The sequence below is a fragment of the Strongylocentrotus purpuratus genome, unplaced genomic scaffold (genome assembly GCF_000002235.5).
Source record: "Strongylocentrotus purpuratus isolate Spur 01 unplaced genomic scaffold, Spur_5.0 spur5_scaffold_6, whole genome shotgun sequence".
Classification (NCBI taxonomy): domain Eukaryota; kingdom Metazoa; phylum Echinodermata; class Echinoidea; order Camarodonta; family Strongylocentrotidae; genus Strongylocentrotus; species Strongylocentrotus purpuratus.
In genome coordinates this window covers 57926981-57949397 of record NW_022145612.1, presented here as the reverse complement: position 1 = coordinate 57949397, position 22417 = coordinate 57926981, and the positions used below count along the sequence as shown (strand labels likewise).

At 36.6% G+C, this 22417-nt stretch overlaps 1 protein-coding gene across 1 annotated transcript in view; it reads left to right on the top strand.

Moving 5' to 3' along the window:
* Positions 1–22417, top strand: part of LOC115918243 — a 54949-nt gene that overhangs the window by 5325 nt on the left and 27207 nt on the right. Inside the window, exon 3 of the mRNA XM_031000090.1 lies at positions 18977–20848. Coding sequence (XP_030855950.1) covers positions 18977–20848 — 1872 coding nt within the window. The remainder of the gene's footprint in view (positions 1–18976; positions 20849–22417) is intronic.

Genomic DNA, 22417 nt, shown 5'->3' with positions numbered 1-22417 from the left:
TCAATTAAAAATGCCAAGTCAGCACTGTTACCTGTGTTATCTCAGAGTACAGGTCCAAACAGGAATTTTGGACTGGTGATGTAGGACGTAAACAACAGGTGAAGCCAAGAACCAAGCCCTCTGGACTTATAGTATTTTGGAGAAATTACTTAACTTTTGAAAGGTCTTACTTTTGTTAAGAAGGCTATTTTAAAACGACTGTTTAATTTGTGGTGGCTTCATGGAAAATCAATCAAAATGTGTTAAAGACAGCAAGGTAACAAACAAAAAGAGGGGGAGGAGAAGGGAATACAAGTATTTCTTTATCATACAGAATGCAATTTTCAAGTAAATAATGCAAGGTTCTGCCTAATTCAATATGTTCACAAACAAAATAATAACATAAATACAAACAGATTGTCTTTTTCAACATGTGAAACAAACAAAAGCTCTTCTTGAAACTAGCTTATCAGTATAATATTTTCAAAGCTTGAGAAATCAATCACTTCTACGTTCACTCTAAAAAAAATTATTGATTTCTTTAAATCATATTCGTTTAAAGTGACAGTACAATATAGTATGCAACTTTTACATGTATTAGGGGGCAAATTTGGAAGGCGTGGCTTGCCAGTGCTCTGTCTGATATCAACATTAGCCTACTAACGTACTGCCAAGGGTGACCAAGAGAGGGAGGCCTCATACATTGAGTGCCAGGGTGGTTTTACAACAGTTGTTTTGGTGACAACTGCTATGCAGTCAACATCCTACACTCGACCGATTTCTTAACTTCAATGTTGGACCTAACAACTCTTGCTGCCTATATCTTTGATTAAATAAAGCATAGAGCAAATGTCACTGGGGCAAATGTTGGGGCATTGCAGGTCACTTCATCTTAATTCTCAGAAATTTTCATATGTCATTGTCGCTATCACTTCAGAGTGCTTTCTTATTGAAAAATTTAGGATATTCTTTACTTTTTTTGTCTCCTTATTCAATAATTCATGATTCACCAATGATGCATGTTTTAGTAAAGTTGTTATGCTCTTTAATCTTAAAACATAACTTAATTGCTGCTTTCACCTTAGAATATAACTCGTTTCAGGACATATAAGGATATCTCTTTTAGCATGTTAAATCAAGATATATTTCTGGACTCCAATTAATTACAGCTGTAAGTTCAAGTTCAAGTACACTTTGTTCAATACCTACATTAAAAATATACTAAGGTAAAAAAACATATAACAGTTAAAAAATAATATCAATATATAAAATGAGAATAAAACAAGCAGAGAAGACAAGAAGAACAATGGGGAAAACATTAAACTGAAAGTATTTGGACAAAACAGGAAGGCCTTATGTAAAAGTCTGTCTCCAGTGATTGTATCAGTATCAAAATAACTGCATGTTTTAAGTTTTTTTAGTTTTTGATAGGCTTTATAAATCATTAATCATCACAGTGAATGCTCATTCTCTGAATCATTTCATAATCAGAGTCTTCTTGATAAATCATACTTCTTGGCAAGAGTGTGGTAACCATGGATAATTGTTGTTAATATGTGAAATCTGTTCCATATCTGTAAGAAACCTTGGCATATGCCAAATGGACCCCATTTGTGTAGATAAGAATATGAATCCAGCCGACTAATTGTTATTGAAAGACTAGTGGTAAAAAATAAAGTTATGACGTCTGCCCGTCCTAAATTTAGCCTAGATTAATCTCTAACCAAAATAGACAATAAATGTATATTATTTTAGACCTCTTCTTTAAAAGGAAATGGATTTCTTCTTTTGTTTTTTGGTTTGTGGACTGATTTTAGTCCAGCTGCCAACCGTTGTGCCCAGAGGTATTACACATAATGTGTATGAACAATTCAGGAAATGTGTGTTCAAAGTAACATGAATATGAGTCATTATCTTGAAATATCATTTTTTATTTGCCAGCTTGGGAAGAAAGAGTAACAAAACTATCAAAGCACGAGCCAAATAATCACAGCATCAGTAATTAATATTCTTGAAACCTCGTTAAGATGATTTTGTTGGTGCCACTTGTAATCCATAGACTTGAGGGTTGATCTGAACTGGGCTTATTCAGCAACCATTATATCCTATTACCGAGGTTTCTAATGTAAGTTATCTGTATATATACTATAATTTAAGAATCAAATGTGTTTTCTTTTTCACCCAATTAGTGTATGTATTCTTGACTACTACATATGTTGCTTTTCTTCAAAAAGATTGGGATGTTAAGAGATTGTTGGTTTCTACTCGCTAGCAGACAACTTCTTACAAGACGGCATGTAGAACTCTCAATGATTCATTTCCCATTTTCTAACAACCGCCATCTATGGTCACAGCTGAGTCAGTAAATTCTGACATAGCCATGGGTCGTTACATGTTGCTATGTGTTTAACAGTGTGCTAGATATCAATGTGATTAGTATTTACTTCTTTGGTGTATTCATATTCGTTTTGTTGACAACCTTTCATATTTGGAGGGAGTTGATACCAAACTTTCAGGATATTGAGTGATGCTTAATACTGTACCCAATATGTATTAAATGAACTGATTACACATGTTGACAAGTTGGTTTTATGAATTCTTTTAGCAAAGGTAGCAGAAATTTATAAACTTCTTGTTGTCTAATCTTAAACCTTTAATGGCTGTAATTGAGAGAGAGATTTCTAAAAAGAGATGTGCTTGTTTTTCAGATTTGATTCGGTTTTGGGTTTTAGACATTAAGAGTAATTTGAAGTAAAGTAGACTTTACCTATCTATATACATCTAAAACTTATTATGTTGATAAACAAACCAATTGGTAATACAATTTGTTAACTGACATGAAACAAGATCATTTCTATAAAAACCAACTTATTGTACTCTCTTAATCGCCCAAGCTCCTCAAACTTGATTGGGGCTAAAATTTGAGAAGATTAGTCCTAGGCATGTTGGTCTTTTGCATGGGTCATTGTTGATTCATTGTATTCTTTGTTTCTATGGTAAATTGAAAGTTCCAGTGTACTTCCGTCCCTTCCTGGTCTCTTAGACAGAGAAAAAGAGGTCATTCTATTCGCTGACATTGACGTCATGAGGGCAATGGTAGTGTTCCCCTTCGTATGCCCCCTCGTTCTCCCTTTTCCTGGTTCCTGTCTTACCCCCTTCCCTACACTTATCACAGCTCATCAGGTATGTGTCAGGAAATGTGACTTGCTATACACACACTTTCCCTCTCACTTGCTTTCCCTCTTTACCCCCCCCCCCCCTCTCTTTCTCTCTTTTGCTCTCTCTTTCACTCTCCCCTACTCTTTTTAGTTGTTTTTCTTTCTCCCTCTATCACTTTTTCATCACTCTCATTCCACTTAATCTCTCACTTTCTCTCTAAGTCTGTCTGTCCCCCCCTCTCTCTCTCTCTCTCTCTCTCTCTCTCTCTCTCTCTCTCTCTCTCTTTCTCTTATTCTTCATATCCATTACTGTATTTTAGTTCAATTCAAGTTTGTTGAATTAATCTAAAACAATCTAAAACAACTTTTAATGAAAGAAAACCTTTACACAAATGATGTATATTTGTGGGGTAAGGAAGATTTTTTTTTTTTTAAATGAATTGTATTGTATTCTTTACTGCAAAATATCTAGATGAGTTGATTCTTCTATAACGCCTCGGAAGAGAGGAAGAACACTTTATACTGCAATGAACTTGACCTTAATCAAATATCCCCACCCTAGTGAAAAACATCTGTCAGCACCCCTCCCTAACAACCCTTTAGGGTGGGGCTGTTTCCTTGAGTTATTACAAGTCTGTGTCAGGTAAAACAATGATATCCATAAAAAGTCACATGTAAAAAGTATTTAACCTTATAAGGCTAACAAAAATCTGTAGCAAAATCAGAAATAGAGCAATTAAAGCCATAAACACAGATCATTACAAAATGATACGTGTTGCGGCTAATTTATGGAAAAATCACAATGAAAAAATCACAATGGAACATTTTAAACTTTAGACTTTATCCTTCCATTAAAGCAATGTTTCTATTTGCACATAGCTCAACGTCATTATGTAGATTAAGCCCTATCAGTATTTTAGAAGTAACATTTGAAGGAAATTTGGATACGTTGTCACAATTTTCTGTGGAAATGGCACTAGAAAGTTCAATGTAAGTATAAATTTACATTTTCAGTTCTTGAAATTGTTGTTTTACTTTTTAATATTGAAATCTATATTGCATTTTATATGATAATGATAATAAATAAACCTGTCATTTAAAATGTCCCGTATATAGTGATGACCTATCTTTCTGATTGCCGTGTTGGTGACTGACAGAATAAAAAGCAATTTCAGAGCAATTCAACAAGTGTGGAGGGGAATTCCATGGGCTGAGACGATGGCGTGTGACTTTGGCAGAAAAGGGAAATCCCTTTATTTAGACGGAAAGGTGAAGGTTACATGAGGCTCACCTGATCGGAGAGATACTCACATCACTAGCCCAGAATGAACAACCTGCAGGTAGACACCTAGGAATAGAAGGAGTAAACTTTGACAAAAAAACTGAATACAGCTAGTCAAAGAAAAATGCACAGTTTATCATGTGTTGAGAGCTTGAAGGTTTTGATTTGATTTGATTTGATTTGATTTGATTTGATGGATCAGTCATAATATACCCAGTGTATTGATCACTAGGTCTGGGCTTACAATCCCAGCCCAGCATGAATGTCCTTTTGAAAGACTTAATCTGCATTTGCCACTTTTCACCCAGGTGTGAATGGATACTTTTTTAATGCTAGGTACTTTGGAAGCTAAGCTGTAGTGAACTGTTTATCATGAAAGTTGGTGTCTTCCTATCAACTAGTAGGGATTTAGGAGAGCACATAATTTCTGAAGTTAAATAATCTCAATGAAATTATTTTCTAGTTTTGTAATTACGTGGAATAATCATGTTTGTGTTTAAGCAATTTTAATGCTTACAAAAATACTCATCAGTTCACCCATTATCCAATAGAACTCCCTTTTATTGTTCACCGCTTTATTATTAATAAAATCACAAATCATGCAAAATTATTTAGAATATCAGGGGGATGAACACTTTCAGTGATCCTTTGAAGGTCTATTTCCAAGTTGTACTTGGAAAATAAGTGCAAGACTGTTTAAAACCTTAAGCTAGCTCTCAAGAACTGTCTCCTCCGCATCTTGTACGCTTCCTTCCCTCCAAGGTATTCTTGATGGCCACACAAGCATCCTATCAAATCACTTAATCTCAGTCATTAGGAGGGCCGGAATCCTGCCTTAATTCAAGGAGTGACTCCTGTTTCCCCCTGACCAAATCATCCTAGATGGGCCATTTTCATTAGCTAGAACAAACTTGACGCTTGTCAAGACCGTAGTTCCAGTTTCGACATCCCAGTGTCCATTAGCCCAAGTCAAGCTATACCAACTTGCTTGAGGAGTAGTTCATGAAACAGACCATGTCAGAGTCCAGTTGAATGAGACCACTAAGTGATCAAATAGTGGGCTATTTCACAAACTAGCCATAGTTTCTGTAGAATAATAGAATATGAAGAAGCCCACTATTAACATCTTAATTAACTGCCATATATAGCAAACATAATTTGATTGGGCTCATTTTTTTTATCTGAATAAGCAGGCTATCTTGAAAACTATAGGTCTAATGAAAACAGCCCCTTAAAATATGATCTTCTTTTGATGAATGTTAACCCCCTTAGGGACATGACAGGTCCCATATGCTGTTCTGTTTCTTTGGAAGTTTCTTCATCTGGCAATGTGACGTTGTTGTTCTTGTTGACTTTAGGTTTCAGGATATGGACCAGAGCATTACACATGTCTTTGACCTAATATTGAGAAGTTGTCTGAAACATCTGGACTTTCATATTTTTTATCTCTCCAGACAAGAAAGGCCGATGGCTTAAATCGTTACATGCAAAGAAAACTTGTTCCCATCACAGTCAAATTTTTAATTACAAATTGGGAGGAGCTACTATTACATCCAGCTCAGTTGTTTTCCTGAATATCCTATAAGAGCTATATATTGTCAATGGCAGTAACTGTCTTTTTGTGGGCAGCTGACAATTTCAAGTTTCATTCTTGGAAAAATCTTTACTGACAGTCTAATAACATGTTTGTTGTGTCATTGCGGTTCAAAACAGCTTTGGTCTACACTCTCAAGGTCAGAACTTCAGGAAACACTACTTTGTTGGACAGCATATGGAAATTGAGACAGGCCTAGAAAAAATTGGTATCCTTGTAATGAATTTTAACCCCCTTATAGATGGGACAAATCCCACGTTCTGTACTGTTTCTTTCTTCATCTGGGAAAGTGATGTTTTGGTCCTTGTTGACTTCAGGTCCAGGATATGGACTGAAGCCTCACACAAGTCTTTAACCTAATATTGAGTAATCGCCTGAAGCATCTGGTCATTCTTGATTATTTATCCAGACAGTTAAGGCCAATGGCTTAACTTGTTAAATTCAAAGGAAACTTGTACCCAACACGGTCAACCTTTTATTTTTTGATATTGTATGGTAATCATGCAGGAGAGGGCCGGAGCAACAAAAAAAATCTAGTTCAGTTGTTTCCTTGAATTGCAATGCAACAAAACATTAAAATCCATTATAGGAAACGTCTATACCGAGAGCCCAAAACATGTTTGTTGTTTTCTTGAGGTTCAAAGTAGTTCAGTCTATAATGATCTCAAGGTCAAGGACTTCAGGAGACTCTACTTATGTATGAAAATTACGATTAAGGGAACCATATCTTTCCTGAGCTGTCTGTTCTTTGAATCTTCATTAATGAAGGATACAAACAGAATGTACAGAAAAGATGGGGCTTCTTTGTGGAATTCACGTGAGGTAGCAGGTTAGCACTATACATGGCCAATATTAAAAGTTGATCTTGATAATCTTTAGACCCCATACCTAAGAAACATGAGAGAGCTTACATTGGTCAATAACGGTTACATTGGTGTTTTGACAGTAAGACAAATAATGTAATCTTTAGATTTCATACATTTTAAGCCTGAAACGCTACCGATAATGACTACTATAACTGTAATGACCGAAGCTTATTTGCTCTTGGTTAGCTGTAGATTTGATATAGAAGCCTGAGATAAGATAGAACAGAAGTCATACCGGTAATGCCTCATTATAGGAAATGGTTGGCATCCAATGAAGAAGATTTAACAATGCCTTCAGGATTCACTGTCTGGTTTATTTTTGGAACATGTTTCTGCGGTCCTTTAAGTCCTGATGGTTACTAGAAGTGACAGAAGAAGACCCAAAATGGAAGTAGAGCTCAAGAGCCCAAGGAGGCCAAGTCCAGAGGTAGGATAACAAAACCATTCGCTCTCGTTCAAAGGCAGACAACATGCATGTAATGGATGATCAGTGACTTCATGTTTAGTAACACTTATATTAAAGGCTATGTAATTATATAATAGTGAAGATATACATAACATCTTTGTCAAAAGAAGATATGAAGTCATTAAAAGGCTTGGTTCTAAAAAAACAATTTGAAATTTTGAACTCATTTTTATTTAATTGACTCAAAAAAGGCAAAGCATTTTGCAATCAAACTGAATTTCTCTCTGAATTAATATATTTCTATTTGACAATTTTGTTCTTATATCTTATCATTAAGCTTTTATAGAGGTTTAATCACAAGGTTTAATTATAGGTTTATTTCACAAGTTCTTTATTTAAAGGTTTCTTCATCTAAACACTTATCAGAATATCTAACAGTTGAAACAATAAACCTCTTAAAGGTCAACTCTTTGTTCAAGTGCCAAGGTGTGAATTAATGTTGTCTATTTTCTAGTGTGTAACACCTGTATAGCACTTTACACGGCGTGTTCTTATATTTGGTTTACAATTATCAGACATCCTATGAATGTCTGGCAAGTAATTACCTGTAGCTGCTGCCAATAGCTTGGTAGACAACATTCACAAGCATTTAGCGTTATATCTGTTAATGATTCATTATCAAAGACTTGGAACAGGTACACATAATTTATGTTTGCTTGTATAGGTTTACTAGTACATACATGAAAAGAATCATATTTTCCCACAGGTTTATGTCTTTCTATTCTGATAACTCTAAGAACAAAATGTCTTACATGAACATTCAAGAGTGAATATTAGAGTTTAAATTCCATCTTTTTGTTACATACACGCTAACAATGACACAAATGACAAAAATGATTGTGAGAAAGGCTGTACAGGCAGACTTAATATGAATCAAATAATCAAAGTAATAGTTATATCATAAAATAAATCATATTACTGAGCTTCTCATGTACCTACCCCTACTAAACACAAAGTATGTATTTAATAACATGTCTATCAGTGTCATACCAAGCTAGCTTGATATCCAGGGCCCCCTTATGGAGGTAGGGGTAACCTACTCTATAAAAACCCTGAAATGATGCTGTTGCTATTATTATACAGCAGGAAATCATTTCCGGATGAAGTGTAGAGAGTGCAATTTTCATCACATCCCTGCATCACCCTACTCTTTCAAAGCTATTGTGTTGTATATAAACCCTCCATTCAGACTAGAAGGATTCAGTGTATAGCTATTCAAGAATCATATAGCTATGATATAGATACAGAATCCAGGTCCTGTTCTAATCTACATGTTGTATCGTACAACAACTGTATTTAGCTAGGAGGGGCTTATTGGGAGACAGTGCTGCTGATGGGCCAGCTGTATTGTCAATTAACCTCTTCAAATCTAGTTTCTTTATATTTGTCTTTATACGATATATTGTTATCCAGTCTGTATGCCCCTTTCACTGTACGGTGATTCTTTTTACGTTTCTTTGTACAAGTCTCATATAAATTTCCTATGGTCTGAATTGGCTACAACTTTGGTTTGAATTTGATGAATCTTGTCAGAAAGTTTGGAGGTGGGTCATAGGAGATGGTGATACAGTTCCAGAAGGAAAGCAGATGGGAAGCCAGGGATGGGGCCGTCGAGAGGGGGGCCGGAAGTGTGTAGCTAACATGGAAAGTTGATTTGAAACCTCGATGCATGTTGCCACTGTCCAGCTGCAACCTGGAATAGCTTGTGTTCTGTTGAACTCATGTTTGCAGCTCGTAAAATGTAATTGATATAAATCAGATTGATGATTGCAGCAAGTACCTTCATGTTTGGTATTGATTTTTGGAGGAAGCATACCGTATCAATATTTCACACTTGTCATATCAAATCTGTCATCATAACCCACTTGCCATAACCTTCACTCTGAAGCTGAGAAATATAGACTGAATCAGAATAATTCAAAAGACACAATTTTATTCACTAATTTGATGTTGACATACTGAGAGTAATTATGTTAACCATTTCATATCAGACAAGTTGTAAAAAGCTTTTTTTTAAATATTTTAATTCAACTTTTGGTAGGTAATACAATTATTTAAAAGAGTTTACGTCATACTTCTATCATCTTTTCTTGAAAGCCAAGTTTCATGGAATTAATTACTGTCAATGCATCTTTTTTTTGTTAAAGGCGACTCATCGCACTCTGTGGAATTATTGACTTTTTGTACATTAAGAAGAAAGTATTTTTTTGTACATTTAGAAGAAAGGATGTAGAAGAAAAAAGTGCTCATGGTTTTACGACACATAGAGCAATTTTGCACAAGCAAACATAGAGGACACTGGTGCTAATGGCTGTGAAAAGCATGCATCTAAACTTAAAACAAAACTGCAACTCTAACCCTTCATCTATGGCAAAATAAAGCAAAGAGCAAATGTTGGGTTACTAGTTCTATTGACCCTCCAAGGCATGCCTCTTGGCACTAATCAGCCAGGCAGGAGATTAATGAACCAAGGTGATTACTTGAGAAACGGAAGAAGAATACCTGAAGTTCATGGGCGCTACCGCCAAGGAGGTCAGGAAATGGCTACTAACAGTGCCTCTTACAGCTTCATTAATTACATCCTTCTTTCAAAATCTGATTAACTTCATGTATGATAGTTCCATGTTGTAGGGAGTGCCACAAAGGGGGACATTAGGCTTTGTTATATTTGCTTGATATCAAGGCCAAAGGCAAAGTATTTCACTTAGTTGAGGTATTATCTCAAATACTGGTCTTAACAAACTTTGTTTTCAGTAGTCATATCAGTGTGGTATATTGCTTTGTTACTCAAGACTGAATTGTGTATATTTATGGTTCATTTTGATTCATCAAAAGTGTATTCTTCCGACATTTGCCATCAGGAAATACAATTTGACAAAATTATTTTTTTCAAATAATTAGCTAATTTCCCATGACAGGATCTTCGTATTTACAACTTTTTTGTGTGCAAAGAATGTGTTTTATATACCTGTTCTTAACAGCTGTGTTTACAAAGTACAGTATATTATCTGTTTGGAGCCAGAAGGACATTCCCTCATCTTAAACATAAAGTTAATGCCACTCTGCATGACTCCAAACAGACAATTATGATAATTAAAACAATTCACTCTACATTTATATATATTCATGGGAGCATTCGTGAGGGCAACAAGAAATTAGTATATCCCCTGTATGATACAGAAATAATTGGGGAGGGGGGTGTATGTTATTATGTATATAAATCGTCCGTTCTGAGCCAGAAGGGCATAACGTCATATACTTTAGCACAGAGCTAATGCCTTTATGTCTCCAAACAGACAAAAGAGTTTCCTTGGGGGGGGGGCAGAAGGGTGTTAACTCTGTGAAAGTAATGAGTTGATACCCTTCTGGCTCTCACAGATGAAATGATCTGTTATGACATCTGATTCGACTCACTCTGGTCATAATTGAGACAAAAACATCAGAGTTACAATGTTTAACATGGTCAGATGGAATTACATGGAACATCAAGCAAATTGGAAGGAAGGGGGTAAATTTGTGAGACAGGACAAGGGGAAATTGTTCCTTATGAATTGAATTAGGACAAGATGAAGAGGATGAAGCTCATAGATCAGTAAACAAAATGATCTGTATTTATAGAGATTGGTGGGAGCAGTTGATAGATTGGACAAGTCAGATGAATACAGTGAGGCCCAAGTATTTTTTGTATCTTCCTACTCTTATCCCTCTTTTTGATGTTGTTAGCTATCATTTAATGACATCTCCTTGAAAATCACCTTCAAATCAAACATGTTATTCATATCTACTTTGCCTGACCCCCTCCTCCCCCCCCCCCCCCAATAAAAATATGATAATAATAACGATAATTTTAAATGAATAAAAAAAAGAAATAAATAAAATAAATAAATGGATACAAATAAATTTGTATTGTCCTGAAACAAATTATTAAAAATGATATTTTACAATATATGTGTCACTTTCAATAATAGTGAAATAATAGGAGCGCTACAAAACTAAGCTTGGCATGTAACTAAGAATAGCAGCTAAGGGACATAACGAAAAGGTTTAGTGTACATTACACATATTACAGATTTACCCAAGGCAATAGGGAGTTTTGTTTCACTGACGTACTTCAGACTTGGAATGTCCCTGTTCAAAGACCACTTAGTTACCCATTAAAGTCCTTGTGCTTCTATTTAATCTTTACACTGAAAAACAAACAATAAAAAACAAACAATGAAATAATGATATGTAGATATGACTACTGTGACACGACAATTAGCTATTATGTTGAATCATATTTCAGGAAGTGATGGCTTAATTTTTATTCCCATTTGATGTTTCTCAGTGATGATTCTGGATACTTTTCCATAGAACCAGAACAAAGTTCTGTATTTCTTAGGTAGTAGCCAAGTGAATAAAGAATCAAGTAGATCTTTTTCTTTGAATTGCAAAATCAGTTACTCTCCCTAGGATTACTCATAATACTTTCTGAGAGATCCCACCCTATTCCCACACCCACACCCACACTTAAACCCTTACCATGCACTCAGTCTAACTTTCACACTCACTAACAACCCAAAGATCTTGCACATAGCAGGAACTTAAAACTTCTAGAAGAACATTATGTTGCCTCTTACAGAAGTCAGCACACATGGCGTGGACAGAGGTACACAAACTCTTGCACTTGCCCACTCAGGCACACTCACTCACGCGCTCACCCACACATACATACACTCATTGGGGCCGGCTTACTTGCGTATTTCCCCACGAGGTTGTAGCATTGTCATATCAGTAGCCAGTGAGAGTTTGCCAATGTGTGATGGCGATGACATCATACACCTGAGATTTGCATGTGGTTTTCTTCTCGTCTTGCAATGTGATTTTCACACAAGTCTCCATTTTTATGCAGGCTTTGGGGGATAATCTGCTCTAAGATATTTCTACTCCATGAAAAAGGCCTTTCAATGTATGCCAGTTTCAAACAGTGGAATATACATGGATTTTTAAAGGCTTATTATTATTATTCATCAAGTCAGACAACTTTCAGGACAATTGCAGACAGATGAAGTGTGTGCTTCTTATACATGTACTGGAGTCATCTTGATTTAGTGTGATTTTACTTGGATATTGTAGCCTTCACACCACATTATGGTTTATTTGGATATGTACTTACCCCCTGCACAGGGATACGTAAAGGTAGGTTGCTGAAGAATCCAATTTATGCCTGATTGATATTTTTCTATGAAATCAACAAATGCACTGTACAAATGTTAAGAAGGAATTCAATTAATTAAGAATAATGTTAACTTCCACTTTTAAGTTCACTTTAGAAAGTACTGAAGCATTAAAAAAATGTTCTATATTTCATAATGATGAAAATAGTTAAATTTGTAACTTTGCCTTGATTTATGATGCACACTTTCCATGCTAGGGCAAGCATTTACCAAGTGGTTACAGTGTCAATTTCATAATTAAAATAAGTTTCAGGATAGCTTTGTATTATTATCAAGCTAAAAAATGTTTGTCTCGGAATCTGTGGATTATTTTGATTCACTTTTTTTGGTTTAAGAGTTGGAGAAACAGTTGTTTTTTCCTTTTATGGCAGTAATTACATTAAGAGTTTAATTAATTTTCACATAAAATCAATATAATTTTTTTACAAACTTTCCAAGGGCATTCTATTATTTAAGTGTTATATTTATCTGCAAAGGGTTGACAAATTTCAATGTAATTATTGTAGTCATGGGGTTACTTTCAATTTGAACTCTTACCTTCCAGACAGTCATATTAATCAGCTAGAGAAATTAAATAAAGAGTGGTTACCTATCATTTTTATTATGTATGTCTCATCAGCAGAAGACTGGCCATCAAAGTAATGACACATACCAGAGAGGCTTCCACCAGTCTCTTCCTATTTCCTGTCTGCACAAAAATGATTAATATTGATCCATTTCCTAGTGGAAATTAGAGGAGATCAGCTATAAAATATTTGTTTGTTTCCATGGAAATCATGGAAAGCATTAAGATTTTAATAAAACTTTTCACACAAACTTTTCAGAAACTTTTTTTAGGTGTATTCCTTCTTGTTACTGTCATCCTTTTGGATACAGTTAACAGTATATATAGCTTTCTATCAATCACATTTGTCTTCCTTTTAAAGGATGGAAACCAAGGGAATATGAGCAGCATCTTTGCATGCCACTCAGTACCTTTCATTTATTTCTTTAGGCTTCAAATGTGTACCCTTCAGGGCTTTTCCAATTTTACTGATAAACATATACAAATATAACTATATAATATTTATTGTTTCCACGTTATTCTCCTGAAGATGTACGGACAAATGTATTGGGTGTTAAGAACTTAAGATGCCAGCAATATATGAACATTGATGCTAAAAGCTTATTAGCATAAATTTGGAGGATACAGACACAGCTCTCCTTATCGTTATTGGACATTAAAAAGTACAAGACTAAACTAATAAGAGGGTCTGATGATGATTTATTATTGCACTGGTTAAGTGTTTGAATTCATATTAAAATCACAATCAATTCCTTTAATATATCTGAAGGAATACATTTTAGAATGACATTGCAACCATTAGTTTTTTTAAAGTTTTGTATCAGATTTCTAATTGCATGTTTTGAAGTTCTTTAGAAAATGATGGTAGCTCAAGTACATTTTTCCATCACATTGCTGTCACTATTAAAGTGCAATTGTTATTATCTATTATTGCAAAAATGACAAATGTCAGTGGTTTTTTTATAGTGGAAACGGGTATTCCCCTAATCCGCAACCTGATTTGTCAAGATCATGTGAAGTTCTTGTCAGGGATCTAATCCCTAATATCTTAATAAACTAGGGTAGAGTTTAATGCGGTTCATGCATCAGAATCATATGACAATCTTTGTTAATCCTTCCTTGTTGTTTTCGGAAGTCAATTTTGGAATTCATCACAGAATTCTATCTCATCCCCCTCTCTCATAATTCTCTTTATCTCTCTCTCTCTCTCTCTCTCTCTCTCTCTCTCTCTCTGTATATATATATATATATATATATATATATATGTCTTTCTCTCTCTTCATCTCCCTATCTCTTTCTCCATCTTTCTATCTTTCTATGTACTCCTCCCGTCTCTTTTTTCTCTCTTTATTCTTGCATTGCCTTCTACTATATTAAATAGAACTGGATTAAATATATCATACATCTGGGCAAACAGGCAGGTATTAGTTGTAAGAAATATACAAATTTTGCCATTCAGTACTCTGTTGTAACCGCAATAAAAATTAAAGGCATTAAGAGGCTCTCTTCATATTTTCTGAATTATGACCCTGGTTAAAATTCCATAAGCTACCTCTGCAAATGTCCCGTTGACCAAGCCTCTTCCCTGGGCCTCCTTTCCCTCTCTTTGTAATCTCTCTTCTTTTTATTAAGTCTATGCTTTAATCTAGCATTAATCAGTGTTAGTAGGCCTTTTTTTATTTAAGTTTCCTCCCTTCATCCTTTAGCAGACTTAAATATAGCCAAGGCATTTCACTAGAATTGGATTTATTAAAACATCTGTCTTGTACCCCTGGTCAGTCTCGACTGAAGAAGTGTGTGAGCTTACTTATCAAAAACATTGTTTATACATGTTAAAAGTGAACCCATCATAAATGTGCAATCGATGCGCAGAGGAAGTTTTTCCCCCAAGTTTGTCTTGGTAAGTTAAAGTTAAAGTGAAGGTATTATTCAGCTTAAATCAGATGTGATTTAAAAACACTTATTAGGTCTCCCAATAGTCTACCAAGAATCAATCAATGTAGAATAAGACTTGAAATAACAGAGTGTGGTGTAGTTGCTTCTTTAGATGAGGGGGTTGTGTACACATCAACTCTATATTCAACTTCTACAAAGAACATTGGTAGCTTTTGGGTTAAATTTGATGGTAGGAGGAGGAGGGGGAGGAAGGAAGGAAGGCCATCTAGACAGACCTGATCTAGTAAGATTAGGGGCGAGGGGAATCTTTAAGATGGGGGACTCTTAAGAGGGGGAATCGATGTGGAGATCTAAGGCAAGGGCATTAATAGTTACCCTCTGCAAATCATCCCTCGCTCCCTGGGTATATTTTAGGGTACGGGACTCCACCTACTAAGCTTGGGAAGCTACACTGATTTGTAGTATTTGTGTGGTGATGGTCGTTTTAAATCTGAGGAAAGCTTGTGATTAAAAGGTCCCAGAAAGTTTTACTCAAGTCACACTGAATGAAACAATACTGATGGACAAACTAAATATTACATAGCTCTAAATGGCTAAGGTTCTTATGTAAGGTCTAGTTTGATTAGGACTCATTCATCTTGCCTTATTTTCATTTAATTTTTTTAAGGTATTATTTGTTTAATGGAGAGCATCTGACAATACCATTCATACAGATTTCTACAGATCCTCTTTTCACTAAAGTCTTTCACGCAAAAAGTTATTAATCAACTTTAGTCACCTAAATCTCTTTTTTTTTTCTTCAGTAGATTCATTCATCAAGACATCTAAATCAAACTACATCAAATAAAATGTGCAATATTAAGTCCTGTTCTATAACCTCTTGATGAACTTCTTTATGTTATTCTTCTTGGGTTGTCTCTTTCTTATCATCGGGTCAAACCTTGAGGGTCCAATTTAACGCATGACCTTAAAAGCTTGGTTTTGTGATTCATCCGGACCGTGTCTAGGCTACCTTGCAAAATATCCGATCCCTAATCGTTAAACTTCGAGAAATGTGTCAAAATCAATTTCATCTGAATTCACAATTTGCCAAACAACAGTTCAATCTGAAACTCCTCTATATGGGCTTTGGCTACAATAGCTTTCTCTCGCGACATGTGTCTGGAATTCGCGTGCCATGTCTGCCACTCTGGAGTCGGAATGGCAGCCCTACTTGTGCGTAAACAGGAAGTTCTCTGTACGTTTTACGTCTGCGGAGGACCACACAGGGGTGCGGAGCTTCCCCCTGCATGCCCTGTTTGTCCTATGCAAGGGGTCCCCAGATATGGAAGGGGGTGGGGTGGATTTAGGGAGTGGTGTATCGTAGAGGTGCTATGTGTATAGTAATAATGTAATAAATGAAATTGAACACTACATTAAAGGGAAGTGGTATGCATATTGATATTATCCTCTCTTTTCTCAACCTTCATGTTACCCTTAGATGAGCTCAATTCTTTACACTATAAATGCACATATTTGAGTAAACCTTTCACAACTCTTCAATGCTATGATATGTGAAATATTAAGGCTAATTAAGTAATATCTAATTAATTTCTTTGTAAAGAGGTTCACATCTTTAGATGATAAGGCTGGTAAACTAAGATATGATACATTATTGCAGTAATTGCACAAATCATATGTGAATCTAAATAGCTTTATTTTGAGCTAGCTCTTAGCAGACAGTATTGTTATTTTTCATAGTTATTGCATTTTACATCTATTAAAGTTTTGTATTCATAGCATTGACATTATGTGATTGAGTGAGTAATTCTGCTAAATGTAACAACCAAGTCAATCATGTGAGTCCACAATGACTGTTACTTGGCTCCAAGACAAACCAACCTTGTCATACTGCAGTGTTTAGAGTTTAGGAGTGGTAGTAACCAGCTTGGGTTATCAAGTGACACCAACCGTGGTTCCTCATAGACCCTCCTTCCGCACCCTTTGGCCTGGAGAATTGACCGACTTATTGGGTCTTTAAATGTCATTGGCCTCACGTCTGTCTTATTTGGAGTCAAGAGGAGTGTCTAATAGAATATTTCCTAAAGCTGTTATTATGATGACCATGGTTTGTTTCTAATCAGTCTGTTTTCACCTACTGTATGGTGTAGAGACAGCAATCTGATTTGGTCTGGTGACATTCCCTCCAGTCTTTATTTCATCAAAGTGTTGGATAGGATTTGGGGTTGAAATTGGGTTTTTGGATAGGATTAGGGTTAGTGTTTAGTGTTTAGTCTTTTAAGAATTCTGTTAGTGCAGGAAATTAACTATATAGCAACTCTTGCCAGAGGATGTGTCGCAATATGTAGAGAGTCAGTTGGGTGTACAGAGGTACCCCATTTTTACAGTGATTGAATTATGTGTACGGTATACTGTACTAATTATTTTTTATAATTATGTGCTAATGACTGATGGGAAGCAACCAGTTATCCACAGACAATTTTAGTTTGATGCATAGTTTGGATATCTTCACACATTGATCACTGTTCTTCAAAATTTGACTGTTAGCTTTAATATTGCCCTGTTTTTCATCTTCCCAAAGAAAGTGATTGTACCTTGCAGCCCCACATTAATATGACAGGGAAGTAGAGTGTCTAGCAGCCCTTTCCTGAAGCAGTATCCTCATCCCTTCCCCATTAACCTTCTTATTCTGCCCTCCTTGCTGCCTCCCTATCCGTCCTTCCCCTCTCTCTCACTCTGTCTCTCTCTACCTCTCTCTCTCTCTCTCTATGACCCCCTTTCTTTCTCTCTTTCTCTTTCTTCTCTTCTCTTCTCTTTCCCCTCTCGTGCTCTCACTCTCTCTTTCTCTCTTTCTATCTCCCTCTCCCTCCTACTTCTTCTATCTCTCTCTTTTTCTCTTCTTCTCTCTCTCTCTCTCTCTCTCTCTCTCTTATTTCCTCTGAAACTGAAACACATATTCCACTGATATTTATCATTGATTTATGTATTGATTTTTTATATGTTTTCATTATTTGGTTTATTATTTTGTTATCCCTAAGTTCCCAGCTAATGGAACAACTTTGAATGTCAAGAATAAAGACACAATTCTCTTTATCAATAATAATACATACAACATGACTACATATTGGTTGATTTAAATTACATACAGAACTGAGAGGCCTGATTATCTAATTTACACAGTTTCCACCATTATAAAAGTGCTGGAAAGTGAAGCTATGTTCTTGAATAATTGCGTTTTGACTTGTGTCCAAATGATATAAGTTTAATTGTATCGATTGTCCAGGATAGCCTAGTGTTGATGAACTCTCTAGGAGTGGGATGGTGCTGTAGTGGGTTTGGAGATTAAAACCATGGATTAAATGTTTCTAGAATACCATCCTACTCACTCTGATATCATGTGAGCCCAGCTTAAATGTTGCATGATTCACAAGCAATCCCTAAAACATTTGTAATGGTCATTTAGCTTTGCGATCACCAAAACACCATTCACCTTTTTGGTCTCTAATGTAACATGTTGCCAAATGCTTCAGAACCTTGTATTCATCTACAAGTATGGCACATGTATGACACGTCCACATCTTGGCGAGATAGCGCTAATGTTTTCAACCACGTAATGTTGAACATTCTGAGCTACTGGAATGTGTATTTTGTTTACGTTGGTCTGTCAGCCCTTTGGGATTTTCTACTGATGGTATTTTTTTCTCCATATTTCATATCCTCTGTTTAGAGCCTGATGGATATTAAGTGTGTGATGGAGTTTATGAGCTAATGCCTCTTTAGAACTTAGATGATATCATTTTCTTGTCTAAACTTCACAATAGAAAACTTGCATTGTCAGTTGTAACTTCTTATGAATAATGTTCATTTTATGTACAGTTTTTTTTCAGATTTTTGAATATTGACGGAAAAGATAACGTAATTTGTCACTTTTTATCTTTCTGTTTATCTTGACAGTTAATGGCGGTCGAATGGGATGCAGACAAGAAGTCAGAGTCCAGCTCCATTGTATCTTCAGAGTTGAGCTCGGAGGATATATCACCATCATCGGACCCGCTGGACTCTGACGAATCAAGTGACTCGCCTCCTAATGGCCCAACCAGGAGGGAGTACTCCAGAGAATACAGTCTCAGGGACTCTGGTAATGGCGATTCTGGAGACTCTGGGATCTACCGTCGGGATTCCGACAGGTCGTCTCACAAATTGGACACCTCGAATTGTGGTGACTTGGATACAATCAACGAGGAAGATTTGTCGTCAATTTTGAGGCCAAAGACTATTGTAACCGACCTGGAAACATGTAAGGATTTTGTGCAGAGCTTGGCAGAGCAGGTGCAAGCCATGCAGGAGGCATTGAGGAAGAGCAAAGATGATTTGTTAGAAGTGGATGAGGAGGAGTTAGAGGAAGATAGAGATATGGGTGTAGAAGATATGGTAGTGCAGCATGATAGGGAGAGGGTGCCTGAGGTAGAGGATATCTACGAGACAACACCATTGGTTGAGGTTAGGCTCAACTCTGAGATGGATGAAGAACATCAAAGTGATGGACATCAGAATGGAGGAAATATTTTCTGGGAAAACGAACCACTCTCAGTCAGAGAGCGTGTCATGCAGATTGACAGGGCTACGCTCGGACGGGAACACCGGTTATCGTATAGAGGGCACTCTCCAATAGAACGTGATTCCTATGCCAGTCGTGAGTCCCATTTCAGCCTTCTCAGTCATGAATCACACAGTAGTCACCTGTCACGAGGCAGTCAAGAGTCGCATCAAAGTCTGAAATCCTCGCTTGATTCCCATGCTAGCCATGCTTCCTTTGGCCATCATGAACTGCACGGAACCTTTGACTTACCTGGTATGAGGGAGTCATACAGCAGTCATGGGTCAAATAACACCTATGATTCCAAGAGCAGTAGTCTTGTCAATGGGGATCACAGTCCAATCCCAAAACGTATTTCAAATGAGAGCCAACCCAGGGAGAGGTCACGTGGTACCCCTAGCCCTCCACCATCTAAATTCACCAACGGGCCATTAAGGTCAAGCAACCCTATAAATAATGTGCAAAAGATCAACAATGGTACAAACAATGGTACAACCAGTCAGTCCAATATGAACGGTACTTCAAGTAAACCTAGACCACCTGCCCGGCAGAACATCCCACCAACAAAACCCATTCCTCCTGCAAGACCAAACGGGATTACTAAAATGAATGGACAGCCACTCCCTAATGGAGTTGTCAAGCCTACCAGGGATGGTAGGACAAGTGGTCCACTCATTAGGAGTATACCAACCAATCAGGTTATAGATGATGGAGGGTATGAGACGCCAATTCAGTGCAAACCCATTCCACCTGCACGCAACATGGCTGGCCAAAAACAAAGATCGTCACATGTGCAGGCAGACTACGAGGAAGTTATCCAATTACCCGGGAATGTCTGCGATAATCAAACTACCGGTCTGTGTGTACGGACCTCTAAGAAAGACGACTATATTCACGTGTCGTCGACCTACGAAGTGACCGATATTCAGGCCAATGGAAGTCAACCCAGCCGTAACGACAGTGACAAAAGCACCAACGGCAACGGTGTCCAGAGGACTGTGACGGAAGAGGGCGCAATTTATGAGTTCCCTCCCGATACATGTCATGTGGAAGAAGTGCCTCAGCCTGTGTCTGCCATGGAGGAGGAGCCCCCTAAAGAGTGCTTTGAGGAGCATCCTCTACCAGAACCTGTCATATACAAGTATGATGGACCTGAGGTGTTTGGAGAGAATATCAAAACAGAACCCGTCAGGTTCGAGGAGAGAGATGCTATCAAGAAATGGGACCCGGTAAGAACTGAACTTATTATTGAACCTTTTTTGTTTTGTATTAGTGATGACAGTGTAATTGTGAGATTTGAGATTCATACTTTAACAACATCATCTAACATAAGGTGTTAATGTCTAATTGGCTTTTGTGTTCCTGTAACTCCCTTCATAGTAAATTCTATAAATACCTGGAATTCTACTCCTCAGCATTTTGTTCTATAGTGCCTGCTTAATCATGGCCTGGATTGAAAGATTGCCTTTCTATTGAGACATTTTTTATTTCTTTGATCAGTGTTTTTTATTGAAACTTTTACTAGAGTTGCCTGTACATACCCACCTGCCTATGAAATCCATATTTCTGGTACCTTTTGAGTTGCCTTTATATATAGCTGTAATGGTTTTAAAATCTGTTCTTGCCTGCCTTTCCTTCAATAGACCATTTTCTGTCTGGCTACTTTCAAGATTATACCTTATGAGTTTCTATAACAAATACTCAGGAAACTAACCCAGACATTATAACTAGACAATTAGAGGTACAGCCTAAATTTTGCAAATCATCATCAAATCATTCTTTTTGTTTATTTTCAATATTTTACACTGAAATTGGCACCGGAAGTGGCACAGGAAAAACTCTATGATCAGAATTCTTGAAAGTAAACCAATGGTTTACATGGCCTTCATATACAAATTACGCATGTCCTTGTGTCCAGTGCACAAGTGATTTATGCTTATATATATATATATATATATACACACGCTCATTTTTGTCAATGAGGTAGGTTCAAACAATTTTAAAGCATGGTTGGAATTCAACCCTGCCTTCATGCATTTTGGTCTGTACATCATGTTATGGAGCTTCAAGGAGGGTTTATACAAATTATAAATCTACAAGCCACACATTCTTAACACTTTCTTAACAAGCATCTATATCCTCTGATGACATCATCACTTAGAATGGGAGTTGATTAGATGTAGGAATCACTCACTAACCAGTCCTTGAAGTAATAAGATTCCTACCTAACCTTCAAGCTATAATACACATGCCCCATTCCGCACCAGCGCTGGCTCAATCCTCAGCTCACTGCAAGAGCAATTATCACGCAATTTTGAGCTTTGAACCGATTTAGCGACAAGCTGATTTAGTGACGAGCTATGGCTGATGGAATTAGGAGGACGAGAGGTGGGACGAACACGCCCATGACAAGAATAGACCGGCTGGAGGTCAGGGTTGATGGGTCTGAGAGTGTTTGGACAGCAGAAGGGTGAACAAGAGTGTTCCAGACAGAAAATTAGTATTCAATCTCTACAAAGATTGATATTCCCTCTTCAAAATGCACATGAATGAAATTAAGGAACATTTCCAGCCAGGTTATCAAATAATGTTACATATAGAATTTTGCTGAGCAATAGTCTTTACAGCTAGACTCAGAATCCTGAAATATGAGGGAAAGACCACTTTATTTGTGCCCAATTATAGGGGTAGTGATGGAGGTAAGAAACACCAAAACATCTTTAGCTTGTGCCTTTTGAATTTTATGTGTTTAAAAAATACCCTTTATTGAAAATATTTGAATTATCATATTGCCTTTA